This window comes from Pristiophorus japonicus, chromosome 4, assembly GCF_044704955.1.
Source record: "Pristiophorus japonicus isolate sPriJap1 chromosome 4, sPriJap1.hap1, whole genome shotgun sequence".
NCBI lineage: Eukaryota > Metazoa > Chordata > Chondrichthyes > Pristiophoridae > Pristiophorus > Pristiophorus japonicus.
The window spans coordinates 296098235-296114126 of NC_091980.1; the positions used below are offsets into that span (position 1 = coordinate 296098235).

Here is a 15892-nt window from a genome sequence, read left to right on the forward strand (position 1 = left end):
TCTGAACTCCAGTGAATACAAGCCCAGTTGATCCAGTCTTTCTTGATAGGTCAATCCTGCCATCCCGGTAATCAGTCTGGTGAACCTCTGCTGCACTCCCTCAATAGCAAGAATGTCCTTCCTCAGGTTAGGAGACCAAAACTGTACACAATACTTCAGGTGTGGCCTCACCAAGGCCCTGTACAACTGTAGCAACATCTCCCTGCCCCTGTACTCAAATCCCCTCGCTATGAAGGCCAACATGCCATTTGCTTTCTTAACCGCCTGCTGTACCGGCATGCCAATCTTCAATGACTGATGTACCATGACACCCAGGTCTCGTTGCACCTCCCCTTTTCCTAATCTGTCACCATTCAGATAATAGTCTGTCTCTCTGTTTTTACCACCAAAGTGGATAACCTCACATTTATCCACATTATACTTCATCTGCCATGCATTTGCCCACTCATCTAACCTATCCAAGTCGCTCTGCAGTCTCATAGCATCCTCCTCGCAGCTCACACTGCCACCCAACTTAGTGTCATCCGCAAATTTGGAGATACTACATTTAATCCCCTCGTCTAAATCATTAATGTACAGTGTAAACAGCTGGGGCCCCAGCACAGAACCTTGCGGTACCCCACTAGTCACTGCCTGCCATTCTGAAAAGTACCCATTTACTCCTACTCTTTGCTTCCTGTCTGACAACCAGTTCTCAATCCATGTCAGCACACTAACCCCAATCCCATGTGCTTTAACTTTGCACATTAATCTCTTGTGTGGGACCTTGTCAAAAGCCTTCTGAAAGTCCAAATACACCACATCAACTGGTTCTCCCTTGTCCAGTTTACTGGAAACATCCTCAAAAAATTCCAGAAGATTTGTCAAGCATGATTTCCCTTTCACAAATCCATGCTGACTTGGACCTATCAAGTCACCTCTTTCCAAATGCGCTGCTATGACATCCTTAATAATTGATTCCATCATTTTACCCACTACCGATGTCAGGCTGACCGGTCTATAATTCCCTGTTTTCTCTCTCCCTCCTTTTTTAAAAAGTGGGGTTACATTGGCTGCCCTCCACTCGTTAGAAACTGATCCAGAGTCAATGGAATGTTGGAAAATGACTGTCAATGCATCCGCTATTTCCAAAATGCAGTCCATCAGGTCCTGGGGATTTATCGGCCTTCAATCCCATCAATTTCCCCAACACAATTTCCCGACTAATAAGGATTTCCCTCAGTTCCTCCTCCTTACTAGACCCTCTGACCCCTTTTATATCTGGAAGGTTGTTAGTGTCCTCCTTAGTGAATACTGAACCAAAGTACTTGGTGAATTGGTCTGCCATTTCTTTGTTCCCCGTTATGACTTCCCCTGATTCTGACTGCAGGGGACCTACGTTTGTCTTTACTAATCTTTTTCTCTTTACATATCTATAGAAACTTTTGCAATCTGTCTTAATGTTCCCTGCAAGCTTCTTCTCGTACTCTATTTTCCCTGCCGTAATCAAACCCTTTGTCCTCCTCTGCTGAGTTCTAAATTTCTCCCAGTCCCCAGGTTCACTGCTATTTCTGGCCAATTTGTATGCCACTTCCTTGGCTTTAATACTATCCCTGATTTCCCTTGATAAACCACAGTTGAGCCACCTTTCCTTTTTTATTTTTATGCCAGACAGGAATGTATAATTGTTGTAGTTCATCCATGCGGTCTCTAAATGTCTGCCATTGCCCATCCACAGTCAACCCCTTAAGTATCATTCGCCAATCTACCCTAGCCAATTCACGCCTCATACCTTCAAAGTTACCCTTCTTTAAGTTCTGGACCATGGTCTCTGAATTAACTGTTTCATTCTCCATCCTAATGTAAAATTCCACCATATTATGGTCACTCTTCCCCAAGGGACCTCGCACAACGAGATTGCTAATTAGTCCTCTCTCATTACACAACACCCAGTCTAAGATGGCCTCTCCCCCCGTTGGTTCCTCGACCTATTGGTCTAGAAAACCATCCCTTATACACTCCAGGAAATCCTCCTCCACCGTATTGCTTCCAGTTTGGTTAACCCAATCTATGTGCATATTAAAGTCACCCATTATAACTGCTGCACCTTTATTGCATGCACCCCTAATTTCCTGTTTGATGCCCTCCCCAACATCACTACTACTGTTTGGAGGTCTGTACACAACTCCCACTAACGTTTTTTGCCCTTTGGTGTTCTGCAGCTCTACCCATATAGATTCCACATCATCCAAGCTAATGTCCTTCCTAACTATTGCATTAATCTCCTCCTTAACCAGCAATGCTACCCCACCTCCTTTTCCTTTTATTCTATCCTTCCTGAATGTTGAATACCCCTGGATGTTGAGTTCCCAGCCCTGATCATCCTGGAGCCACGTCTCTGTAATCCCAATCACATCATATTTGTTAACATCTATTTGCACAGTTAATTTATCCACCTTATTACGGATACTCCTTGCATTAAGACACAAAGCCTTCAGACTTGTTTTTTTAACACCCTTTGTCCTTTTAGAATTTTGCTATACAGTGGTCCTTTTTGTTCTTTGCCTTGGGTTTCTCTGCCCTCCACTTTTCCTCATCTCCTTTCTGTCTTTTGCTTTTGTCTCCTTTTTGTTTCCCTCTGTCTCCCTGCATTGGTTCCCATCCCCCTGCCATATTAGTTTAACTCCTCCCCAACAGCACTAGCAAACACTCCCCCTCGGACATTGGTTCCGGTCCTGCCCAGGTGCAGACCGTCGGTTTGTACTGGTCCCACCTCCCCCAGAACCGGTTCCAATGCCCCAGGAATTTGAATCCCTCCCTGCTGCACCACTGCTCAAGCCACGTATTTATCTCTCAGAGGGTCATGAATCTTTGGAAATCTCTACCGCTGTGGCGGTTGGGTCACTGAATATATTTAAGGTGGAGATAGACAAATTTTTGAATGATAAGGGAGTCAAGGGTTATGGGGGAGAGGGCAGGAAAGTGGAGTTGAGGCCAAGATTAGATCAGCCATGATCTCATTGAAGGGTGGAGCAGGCTCGAGGGGCCAAATGGCCTACTCTTGCTCCTATTTCTTATGTTCTTAAAACATGGAACCTTGTGTGGAGTAAATGGGTTAGTTTGCCACAGGCCCGACTATCATTTCTTCCTTGAGTTACACGCTGCAAAATATATCGCGCTGCCTACTGTTCCCTACTGATCCCTCTGATAGATGGTAAAACACCATGCTGACAGAACATGGTTTAGACTACTACAAGTTAAATTTATTGCTTGGCATAAATTTATATAGAAGCACAGTAAATCAACAGTAAGAAAATGTAGTACTTAAAGTTTACTAGTACTCAAACCACTTTTCCGAGATCTGAATAACTTCTGTGATTGAGAATGGAGCCCGCATCCATAACAGTCGATATCTGTATTCTATTTGTTCTGTTTCTTTTTCCTTACTGCTGTCTCCTGCATGATGTATGAGGATGGAATGTTCTTCGCTGTCGACGTTTGCACAGTCAGTGTCGCTGCTGCATTGTGAGTGAACGACGGGAGATACAGGTGGTCCTGTTGTGCTCCTCCCACCCAAGGTGAAGCACCTATTCAACTATCCAATCATTTTCAGTTCTATTTCCTTTCAGGTTGATTGCTACCAAACCTATTCCCTTTCTACTCGCCGCCCCTCCCCCCCCCCCCGCCCCAAAGCCGTGCATCTCCTAGTTTCGAGGAGACAACTAACCAAAGATGGCCAACAGCCTCAGGACTAGAAAGAAGTGTGAGGAAAATGATTCCTTGGCTGTGCACCTTGTGCTGCCACAGCATGAACGTTACAGGCTTTGTTCGTGTTATTTTACTCCAGTGATGTGTTTTCTCTTTCAGTTGAAGAGCTTTGACCAGTTCATCTCGAGTTTGATGTACGTAAGGTGGAGGCAGAGTCTGACCATGTCCCTGCACAAGTCCTACTTCAAGAGGAAAGTCTACTACACACTAAACGTGCTCCACGATGACCTGGATAACCCGTAGGTGGAATCCAAGAGGAGCTGGCTCTTCCTCATTTTAAAGCTTTTAAAAAAAATTATGAAATGGTTTCTCCAGAGACTCTGTTGGGTAAAGCGATGATTGGTTGAGCAACAGATCCCCAGTTGGCTGATCTTAGCTGCCGCGGTTGTAGCAGCAACCAGAGTTAGCTCCAGTGGCATTAGTTCAGGAAGGGGAACACTATCCGTGACTTCTCGCTATCAGGTGGCCTTGCCGGAAAGCTGAGGACAGGACCAAGCTCGGGTGTAATTCTCCCCATGACCAAATAGTCGCTGTCCAGACCTACCTGAAGAATAGCCACTTGCACACAGTACTGGAGGGTGCCCGACACTTGTGGAGCTCTAATCCCAGAAATGCACTCGGGAGGGAAAGAAAGAACTTTCATTTATATAGCGCTGTTCTTGATATCCGGACACCCCAAAAATGCTTCACAGCCAATTGAATACTTTTTTAAAAAAAAAGCGTTGTCACTATTGTAGGAAGCTAATTTGTGAATGGCTTGTATGTTGAATATAATGGGTACCTGGGAGTGAACCACAGGCTGGAATCTAATCGAGGAGCTCAGATGGTTTATGTATAGAATAATGGATACCCGGAAGCCACTTACAGTGAGTCTCCGCAAGATCCTGCAAATCCCCTGGGAGGACAGACACACCAACGTTGGTGTCCTCGTTCAGGCCAACATCCCCAGCATTGAAGCACTGACCACACTCAACCAGCTCTGTTGGGCGGGCCACATTGTTCACATGCCTGACACAAGACATGGATTTATGAAGGGGAAATCATGTTTGACAAATTTGCTGGAATTCTTTGAGGATGTAACGATCAGAGTGGCTAAAGGGGAACCAGTGGATGTGGTGTATTTGGACTTCCAGAAGGCATTTGACAAGGTGCCACATAAAAGGTTACTGCACAAGATAAAAGTTCACAGGGTTGGGGGTAATATATTAGCATGGATAGAGGATTGGCTAACGAACAGAAAACACAGTGTCGGGATAATTAGTTCATTCTCTAGTTGGCAACCAGTAATAGTGGGGTGCCGCAGAGATCAGTGCTGGGACCCCAACTATTTAAAATCTATATTAACGACTTGGAAGAAGGGACTGAGTGTAACGTAGCCAAGTTTGCTGACGATACAAAGATGGGAGGAAAAGCAATGTGTGAGGAGGACACAAAAAAATCAGCAAAAGGACATAGACAGGCTAAGTGAGTGGGCAAAAAATTTGGCAGATGGAGTATAATGTGAATGGAGTGTTTGCTAGTGCTGTTGGGGAGGGGTTAAACTAATATGGCAGGGGGATGGGAACCTCTGCACGTAGACAGAGGGAAATAAAATGGGGTCGGAAGCAAAAGTTAGAAAGAAGAAAAGTAAAAGTGGAGGGCAGAGAAACCCAAGGCAAAATTCTAAAGGGACAAAGTGTGTTTAAAAAGTCAAACCTGAAGGCTCTGTGCCTCAATGTGAGGAGTATTCATAACAAGGTGGACGAATTAACTACGCAGGCAGTTGTTAACGAATATTGATATAATTGGGATTGCGGAGACATGGCTCCAAGATGACCAAGGCTGGAACTCAACATCCAGGGGTATTCAACATTCAGGAAGGATAGACAGAAAGGAAAAGGAGGTGGGGTAGTGTTGCTGGTTAAAGAGGAAATTAACGCAATAGTAAGGACGGACATTAGCTTGGATGATGTGGATTCTGTATGGGTAGAGCTGCAGAATACAAAGGGCAGAAAACGCTAGTGGGAGTTGTGTACAGACCACCAAACAGTAGTAGTGAGGTTGGGGACAGCATCAAACAAGAAATTAGGGATGCGTGCAATAAAGGTACAGCAGTTATCATGGGCGACTTTAATCTACATCTAGATTGGGCTAACCAAACTGGTAGCAATACGGTGGAGGAGGATTTCCTGGAGTGTATTAGGGATGGTTTTCTAGACCAATATGTTGAGGAGCCAACTAGAGGGCTGGCCATCCTACACTGGGTGATGTGTAATGAGAAAGGACTAATTAGCAATCTTGCTGTGCGAGGCCCCTTGGGGAAGAGTGACCATAATATGGTAGAATTCTTTATTAAGATGGAGAGTGACACAGTTAATTCGGAAACTAGGGTCCTGAACTTAAGGGAAGGTAACTTCGATGGTATGAGACGCGAATTGGCTAGAATAGACTAGTGAATGATACTTAAAGGGTTAGATAGGCAATAGCATAGAAAATAGGTGCAGGAGTAGGCCATCCGGCCCTTCGAGCCTGCACTACCATTCAATAAGATCATGGCTGGTCATTCCTTCAGTACCCCGTTCCTGCTTTCTCTCCATACCCCTTGATCCCTTTAGCCGCAAGAGCCATATCTAACTCCATCTTGAATATATCCAATGAACTGGCATCAACAACTCTTTGCGGTAGGGAATTCCATAGGTTAACAACTCTCTGAGTGAAGAAGTTCCTCCTCATCTCAGTCCTAAATGGCTTACCCCTTATCCTAAGACTATGTCCCCTGGTTCTAGACTTCCCCAACATCGGGAACATTCTTCCTGCATCTAACCTGTCCAGTCCTGTCAGAATTTTATATGTTTCTATGAGATTCCCCTCTCATCCTTCTAAACTCCAGTGAATACATGCCCAATCGATCCAGTCTCTCCTCATATGTCAGTCCTGTCATCCCAGGAATCAGTCTGGTGAACCTTCGCTGCACTCCCTCAATAGCAAGAACGTCCTTCCTCAGATTAGGAGACGAAAACTGAACACAATATTCCAGGTGGGGCCTCACCAAGGCCCTGTACAACTGCTGTAAGACCTCCCTGCTCCTATACTCAAAACCCCTAGCTATGAAGGCCAACATACCATTTGCCTTCTTCACCGCCTGCTGTACCTGCATGCCAACCTTCAATGACTGATGAATCATGACACCCAGGTCTCGTTGCACCTCCCCTGTTCCTAATCTGCCGTCATTTAGGTAATATTCTGCCTTCGTGTTTTTGCCCCCAAAGTGGATAACCTCACATTTATCCACATTATACTGCGTCTGCCATGTATTTGCCCACTCACCTAACCTATCCAAGACACTCTGCAACCTCTTAGCGTCCTTCTCACGGCTCACACCGCCACCAAGTTTAGTGTCATCTGCAAACTTGGAGATATTACACTCAATTCCATCATCCAAATCATTAATGTATATTGTAAAGAGCTGGGGTCCCAGCACTGAGCCCTGCGGCACTCCACTAGTCACTGCCTGCCATTCTGAAAAGGACCCGTTTATCCCGACTCTCTGCTTCCTGTCTGCCAACCAGTTCTCTATCCACATCAGTACATTACCCCCAATACCATGTGCCTTGATTTTGCACACCAATCTCTTGTGTGGGACCTTGTTGAAAGTCCAAATACACCACATCCACTGGTTCTCCCCTGTCCACTCTACTAGTTACATCCTCAAAAAATTCCAGATGGATGACCTTCAACAATTGTACATCCCTGTCTGGAGCAAAAATAAAACGGGGAAGGTGCTTCAACCGTGGCTAACAAGGGAAATTAAGGATAGTGTTAAATCCAAGGACGAGGTATATAAATTGGCCAGAAAAAGCAGCAAACCTGAGGACTGGGAGAAATTTAGAATTCAGCAGAGGAAGACAAAGGGTTTAATTAAGAGAGGGAAAATAGAGTATGAGAGGAAGCTTGCTGACAACATAAAAACTGACTGCAAATGCTTCTATTGATATGTGAAGAGAAAAAGATTAGTGAAGACAAACATAGGTCCCTTGCAATCAGAATCAGGGGAATTTATAATGGGAACAAAGAAATGGCAGAAATTGAACAAATACTTTGGTTCTGTCTTCACGAAGGAAGACACAAATAATGTTCCGGAAATACTAGGGGACCGAAAGTCTAGCGAGAAGGAGGAACTAAAGGAAATCCTTATTAGTCAGGAAATTGTGTTAGGGAAATTGATGGGATTGAAGGCTGATAAATCCCCAGGGCCTGATAGTCTGCATCCCAGAGTACTTAAGGAAGTGGCCCTAGAAATAGTGGATTGATCATTTTCCAACAGTCTATCGACTCTGGATCACTTCCTATGGACTGGAGGGTAGCTAATGTAACACCACTTTTTTAAAAAAGGAGGGAGAGAGAAAACAGGGAATTATAGACCGGTTAGCCTGACATCAGTAGTTGGGAAAATGTTAGAATCAATTATTAAAGATGAAATAGCAGCACATTTGGAAAGCTGTAACAGGATCAGTCCAAGTCATCATGGATTTATGAAGGGGAAATCATGCTTGACAAATCTTCGAGAATTTTTTGAGGATGTAACTAGTTAAGTGGACAAGGGAGAACCAGTGGATGTGATGTATTTGGACTTTCAAAAGGCTTTTGACAAGATCCCACACAAAAGATTGGTGTGCAAAATTAAAGCACATGGTATTGGGGGTAATGTATTGACGTGGATCGAGAACTGGTTGGCAGACAGGAAGCAGAGAGTCGGGATAAACGGGTCCTTTTCAGAATGGCAGGCAGTGACCAGTAGGGTGCCGCAGGGCTCAGTGCTGGGATCCTAGCTCTTTACAATATACATCAGTGATTTAGATGAAGGAATTGAGTGTAATATCTCCAAGTTTGTAGATGACACTAAGCTGGGTGGCGGTGTGAGCTGTGAGGAGGCTGCAGGATGACTTGGACAGGTTAGGTGAGTGGGCAAATGCATGGCAGATGCAGTATAATGTGGATAAATGTGAGGTTATCCACTTTGGTGGCAAAAACGTGAAGGCAGAATATTATCTGAATGGCGGCAGATTAGGAAAAAGGAAAGCGCAACGAGAACTGGGTGTCATGGTACATCAGTCATTGAAAGTTGGCATGCAGGTAAGAAGGCAAATGGCATGTTGGCCTTCATAGCTATGGAATTTGAGTATAGGAGCAGCTGTACAGGGCCTTGGTGAGGCCGCATGTAGAATATTTTGTTCAGTTTTGGTCTCCTAATCTGAGGCAGGACGTTCTTGCTATTGAGGGAGTGCAGTGAACTTTCACCAGACTGATTCCCGGGATGGCAGGACTGATATGAGGAGAGACTGGATTGACTGGGCATGTATTTACTGGAGTTTAGACGAATGAGAGGGGATCTCATAGAAACATATAAAATTCGGACGGGACTGGACAGGTTAGATGCAGGAAGAATGTTCCCGATGTTTGGGAAGTCCAGAACCAGGCATCACAGTCTAAGGATAAGGGGTAAGCCATTTAGGACCGAGATGAGGAGAAACTTCTTCACTCAGAGTTGTTAACCTGTGGAATTCTCTATCGCAGAGAGTTGTTGAGGCCAGTTCGTTAGACATATTTAAGAGGGTGTTAGATATGGCCCTTACGGCTAAAGGAATGAAGGGATATGGAAAGAAAGCAGGAAAGAGGTACTGAGTTGAATGATCAGCCATGATCTTATTGAATGGTGGTGCAGGCTCGAAGGGCTGAATGGCCTACTCCTGCACCTATTTTCTATGTTTCTATGTTGGAAAGTGTGAGGTCATGCACTTTGGCAGAAAAAAATCAAAGAGCAAGTTATTATTTAAATAGAGAGAGATTGCGAAGTGCTTCTGTACAGCAATACCTGGGGGTACTTGTGCATGCAACACAAAAGGATAGTATGCAGGTACAGCAAGTGATCAGGAAAGCCAATGGAATCATGGCCTTTATTGCAAAGGGGATGGAGTATAAAAGCAAGAAAGTCTTGCTACAGCTATACAGGGTATTGGTGAGGCCACATCTGGAATACTGCGTGCAATTTTGGTTTCCATATTTACGAAAGGATATACTTGCTTTAGAGGCAGTTCAGAGAAGGTTCAGTAGGTTGATTCCAGAGATGAGGGGGTTGACTTATGAGGAAAGGTTGAGTAGGTTGGGCCTCTGCTCATTGGAATTCAGAAGAATGCGAGGTGATCTTATCGAAACGTATAAGATTATGAGGAGGCTTGACAGGGTGGATGCAGAGAGGATGTTTCCACTGATGGGGGAGACTAGAACTAGAGGGCATGATCTTAGAATAAGGGGCCGCCCATTTAAAACAGAGATGAGGAGACATTTTTTTCTTCAGACAGTTGTACATCTGTGGAATTCACTGCCTCAGAGAGCTCTGGAAGCTGGGACATTGAATAAATTTAAGACAGAAATAGACAGTTTCTTAAACGATAAGGGGTTATGGGGAGCGGGCAGGGAAGTGGAGCTGAGGCCATGATCAGATCAGCCATGATCTTATTGAATGGCGGAGCAGGCTCGAGGGGCCATATGGTCTACTCCTGTTCCTATTCCTTATGTTATGTTCTTCCAAGCGCTCTACTCAGAACTCCTGCACTGGAATCTAATCGTAGGGTTCGGGTGGTTTACATGTAGAATAATGGATTTTTTTTTTGTTATGCATCTAACTTTTAATGAATTTCAAATTGCACAATGAAAATGTTCACTCTACTTTTCAACAGCTTACAGAAAACACATAGATTATCTTATATTTGTTGGATACTAATATAAATACAAAACATGGGTCAAATAACTTAATCACAGTATGCCACAATTAAAGAAAAATAACAAAGACACTGGACAGTGGATTCTTTCTAGTAAAGCACGGTCGCAAACCAGATCAAACAGATGTCAGACAAGTAGGCTATCAAGCAGTCAATAGCAGTGTTAACTTTTCAAAATAAAAGATACATTTGTATGTTAAAGGCGACTTTTTGTTGCACCTCTGTACTTCAAGTTACAGTACTTTTTGTACTATAGATGGCTTATACGCATACACAGATATATATGCATGTTATGTATATACTGATACAAACACGAGATTTTTTTGGTACATTTTGAACATAGCTTTCTAGTAGACTGTACTAATGCGTCATTTGATGTCAAACTCTGTATACTGAATTAATAATGGATACCTGGGAGTGAGTTACAGGCTGGAATCTAATCGAGGGGTTCAAAGGACTCTGGCCCATGAGAGAAAGGTGAATGAGTTTAAACGTTCCTCTGAACCCCGATATTGGATCACAGCCTGAGGTGGCTGTGCTGTGATCGACCTGCGTGAAGCTGTTGGTGTTTTTTTTACAGGGACCAGCGTATCAGCCAGGATGTGGAGCGGTTCTGCAGAGGGTTGAGCACGATGGCCAGTAACCTCATCATTTCGCCATTCACCCTGGGTTATTACACTTATCAGTGCTTTTACAGGTAATGCATAGAGAGGCCGAGTGGTGGGGGGGAGGAGAGAGTCGAGGGGGAGAGTCGTCCGGGGGGGGGAGTCGGGGGGAGGGGGGGGGGGGGAAAGAGAGTTGGGGGGAGTCGAGTCTTTCAGGACAAGGCAGACCTGTCAAACGTGAGACTTTAAAACCTATCTTGAGATGCCTCGCTCTGAGGAAAAGGTGAGATACAACTACTTGTATTTAACTGGGGTTTTAAGTTGTTGTTCTAGACTTATTTCCAGATGGAGTGTCAGGTCTTGTTTATGAATTTCTTTCAACAGCAATCATCATCATCATCATAGGCAGTCCCTCGAAGAGAGGATGACTTGCTTCCACGCCAAAAAGGGATGAGTTCACCGGTGTTTCAATGAAGAAATTAATATTCCAGATCCTGAAGGGTGGAAGATGCCTGTGCGAGGATTTTTTTAACGTGGGGTGGCCGTTGCACACCAGCCACCACACGGGCTTGACAGAGCTAGGTCTTGGTCCAGTGGCAAGGATTAACCAAGATGACTGGAGACCTGCTCTGCTGCACGGACCTAGTGCGCACACACATCGCAGTGTGGGCTGGCCCGTGCTGCCCCTGGGCCCTCGCCTCTTCTGGGCCCCAAACTCACGCCTCTCCTGGGCCCCGGTCACTTCCCTCTACAATCTCTCGCTGCTCCTTCGCCCCTCCTGCTGTGCCTGCCCGCACTGCAATCAGTGACCTGGCTTCGCAGCCATTGCCCTCCTGCAGCAGCACGCGCTGCTCCCTGCAGTGGTATACCGCCGCACGCTGCTCCCTCCAATGGCCCCGGCCTGCTGATGGTCTTGTACAGCACAGAAGGAGGGCATTCAGCCCATCTTGTCTGTGTCGGTATTTAAGATTTAAAAAAAAACTAAATTAGGGACAAACAATATTGTATTGTTTGTATTTATATGGCGCCTTTAACATAGTAAAATGTCCCGAGGCATTTCACAGGAGTGTTATAAAACAAAATTTGACACCAAGCCGCAAGAAGATATTAGGGCAGATGGTCAAAGAGGCAGGTTTTAAGGAGAGTCTTAAAGGAGGAAAGAGAGGCGAAGAGGTTTAGGGAGGGAATTCCAGAGCGTAGGGCCTAAACAGCTGAAGGCACAGCCACCGATGGTTGAGCGATTATAATCAGGGATGCTCAAGAGGCCAGAATTAGAGGAGCGCAGACATCTCGGGGTGGGGGGGGATTTTTGTGGGGCTGGAGGAAATTACAGTGATGGGGAGGGGCGAGAGCAAGGATGAGCATTTTAAAATCGAGGCATTGCTTAGCCAATGTAGGTCAGCGAGCACAGGGTGATGGGTGAGTGCGACTTAGCACATGGCCAGTCGAATTTGGGTGAGCTCAAGTTTACTTAGGGTAGAATGTGGGAGGCCAGCCAGGAGTGCATTGGAATAGTCAAGTGTACAGGTAACAAAGACATGGAGATGGGTTTCAGCAGCAGATGAGCTGAGGCAGGGGCGGAGTCGGGCGATGTTATGGAGGTGGAAATAGGAAGTCTTGGTGATGATGCAGAGATGTGGTCGGAAACTCATTTCAGGGTCAAGTATGCCACCAAGGTTGCGAACAGTGTGGTTCAGCCTCCGACAGATGCTACGGAGAGAGATGGAGTCAGTGGCTAGGGAACGCAGTTTGTGGCGGGGACTGAGGGCAATGGCTTCGGTCTTCCCAATATTTAATTTCATTACCCTGGTTTTGTGTTAATGAAATGACTTGCCTGTTTTCAGCACAGGCTGGCTGGGCCCCATCAGCATCTTCATTTACTTCATAATCGGCTCCGTAGTCAACAAGATCCTGATCGGGCCAATCGTGCCAACCCTCATCCAACAGGAGAAGCTGGAGGGAGACTTCAGGTGAGAAATGTTTGAATTCTGCTATTGTCCTTTCTTCAGTTTCTTGTACCCATCCACCCAGCTATCAGCTCTCAGCACTGTGCTGGGCAGGAGGGATCAGCTCTGTGCTGGGCAGGAGGGATCAGCTCTGTGCTGGGCAGGAGGGATCAGCTCTGTGCTGGGCAGGAGGGATCAGCACTGTGCTGGGCAGGAGGGATCAGCACTGTGCTGGGCAGGAGGGATCAGCTCTGTGCTGGGGAGGAGGGATCAGCACTGTGCTGGGCAGGAAGGATCAGCTCTGTGCTGGGCAGGAGGGATCAGCTCTGTGCTGGGCAGGAAGGATCAGCTCTGTGCTGGGCAGGAGGGATCAGCTCTGTGCTGGGCAGGAAGGATCAGCTCTGTGCTGGGCAGGAGGGATCAGCTCTGTGCTGGGCAGGAGGGATCAGCTCTGTGCTGGGGAGGAGGGATCAGCACTGTGCTGGGCAGGAGGGATCAGCTCTGTGCTGGGGAGGAGGGATCAGCACTGTGCTGGGCAGGTGGATCAGCTCTGTGCTGGGCAGGAGGGATCAGCACTGTGCTGGGCAGGAGGGATCAGCACTGTGCTGGGCAGGTGGATCAGCTCTGTGCTGGGCAGGAGGGATCAGCACTGTGCTGGGCAGGAGGGATCAGCTCTGTGCTGGGCAGGAGGGATCAGCTCTGTGCTGAGCAGGAGGGATCAGCTCTGTGCTGGGCAGGAGGGATCAGCTCTGTGCTGGGCAGGAGGGATCAGCTCTGTGCTGGGCAGGAGGGATCAGCTCTGTGCTGGGCAGGAGGAATCAGCTCTGTGCTGGGGAGGGGTGTTGGGGGGCGGGGTAGAGGGAGGACCAGCTCTGTGCTGGGGGTGGGGGGAGGGCTATCAGCTCTGTGTGTTGGGGGGGGGGGAGGGGGCCAGCTCTCTCTGTGCTGGGGGGTGGGGGGGAGTGGGTGGGGGCAGCTCTCTGTGTGCTAGTGGGTGGGGGCAGCTCTCTGTGTGCTGGGGGGTGGGGGGGAGTGGGTGGGGGCAGCTCTCTGTGTGCTGGGGGTGGAGTGGGTGGGGGCAGCTCTCTGTGCTGGGGGGTGGGGGGGGAGGGTGGGGGCAGCTCTCTGTGTGCTGGGGGGTGGGGGGGAGTGGGTGGGGGCAGCTCTCTGTGCTGGGGGAGGGTGGGGGCAGCTCTCTATGCTGGGGGGGAGGGGGTGCAGTGGGTGGGGGCAGCTCTCTGTGCTGGGGGAGGGTGGGGGCAGCTCTCTATGCTGGGGGGGAGGGGGTGGAGTGGGTGGGGGCAGCTCTCTGTGGGGTGGGGGGGAGTGGGTGGGGGCAGCTCTGTGTGCTGGGGGGGTGGTGGGGGGGGCAGCTCTGTGCTGGGGGGAGGGTGCGGACAGGGTGAGAGGAAAGGGCAGTGTGAACTATGATACTTTCAGGGGATGTTTGTAGTCTGCCCTATGACCTGAGTTGATGGGGGAGGGGAATGTCGTTTCCCCCCCTCCCCAGCTCTTTGTCATTTCTAAGGCTGCATATAGGGACACCCCGCTTCCCGGCCAGATTGGAGATGATTGTGTAATTGCCCCGTCGGTCACGCCTGGAGACCGCACAGCTGCAAGTGACTGAGATTGACTTTACGCACATCATTTGTGCTCAGTAACGATCCATCACTGACTGCATTTTACTGGAGAAATAAGCCTGCTTTTATCGGGTGACTCTCGGGAGTTTGTCACCGAGTTCTGTTTGCTGTAGTTTATCGAGACGGTGCTGATTAAATAGACTCTATTTGAACATAAGAATTCGGAGCAGGAGTAGGCCAGACAGCCCCTCCAGCCTGCTCCGCCATTCAATAAGATCATGGCTGCTCCTCGCTCTCAACTCTACTCTCCCGCCCGATCCCCATATTCCTTGATTCCCCTTGAGTCCAAAAATCTATCTGTCAGCCTTGAATATACTCAATGACTGAGCATACACAGCCCTCAGGGGGCACAGAATTCTAAAGATTCACAACCCCCCCCCCCCCCCCCGAGTGAAGAAATTGCTCCTTGTCTCTCCTAAATGACCGACCCCTTATCCTGAGACAATGCCCCCAAGTCCTAGATTCTCCAGCCTCTCAGCATCTACCCTGTAGTTCCCGCTCAGAATCTTATATGTTTCAATGCGATCTCCTCTCATTCTTCTAAACTCCAGAGAATATAGGCCCAATTTACTCAATCTCTCCCCTCATCCCAGGATCAAATCTAGTGAACCTTGGTTGCACCGCCACTAAGACATGTATGTCCTTCCTGAGGTAAGGAGACCAAAACGGTGCACAGTACTCCAGGCGTGGTCTCACCAGAGCCCTGTACAATTGTAGTAAGACTTCTTTACTCTTGTACGCCAACCCTGTAGCTATAAAGGCCAATATGCCATTTGCCTGCCTAACTGCTTGCTGTACCTGCATTCTAACTTTTGTGTTTTTTGTACAAGGACACCCAAATCTCTCTGAACACCAACATTTAGTAGTGTCTCGCTATTTAAAAAGTTCTGTTTTTCTCCTCTTACTACCAAAGTGAACACCCTCACATTTCTCCACATTATATTCCATCTGCCACCTTTTGTGTCCTCCTCGCAGCTCACTTTCCCATCTAGCTTTGTATCGCCAGCAAACTTGGATACATTACACTCGGCCCCTTCATCTAAGTCATTGATATAGATTGTAAATAGCTGAGGCCCAGCACTGATCCTTGCAGCACCTCACTAGTAACAGCCTGCCAACCTGAAAATGACCTGTTTATTCTTACTCTCTGTTTTCTGTCTTTTAACCAATCCTCTATCCAAGCTTATATATGAACC

General features: G+C 47.2%; 1 protein-coding gene across 1 annotated transcript in view; it reads left to right on the forward strand.

Annotated features, from left to right (window-relative positions):
* The window catches only part of abcd4 (ATP-binding cassette, sub-family D (ALD), member 4), a 79436-nt gene that overhangs the window by 20831 nt on the left and 42713 nt on the right, over window positions 1–15892 (forward strand). Inside the window, exons 4-6 of the mRNA XM_070877940.1 lie at window positions 3847–3986; window positions 11086–11202; window positions 12955–13080. Coding sequence (XP_070734041.1) covers window positions 3847–3986; window positions 11086–11202; window positions 12955–13080 — 383 coding nt within the window. The remainder of the gene's footprint in view (window positions 1–3846; window positions 3987–11085; window positions 11203–12954; window positions 13081–15892) is intronic.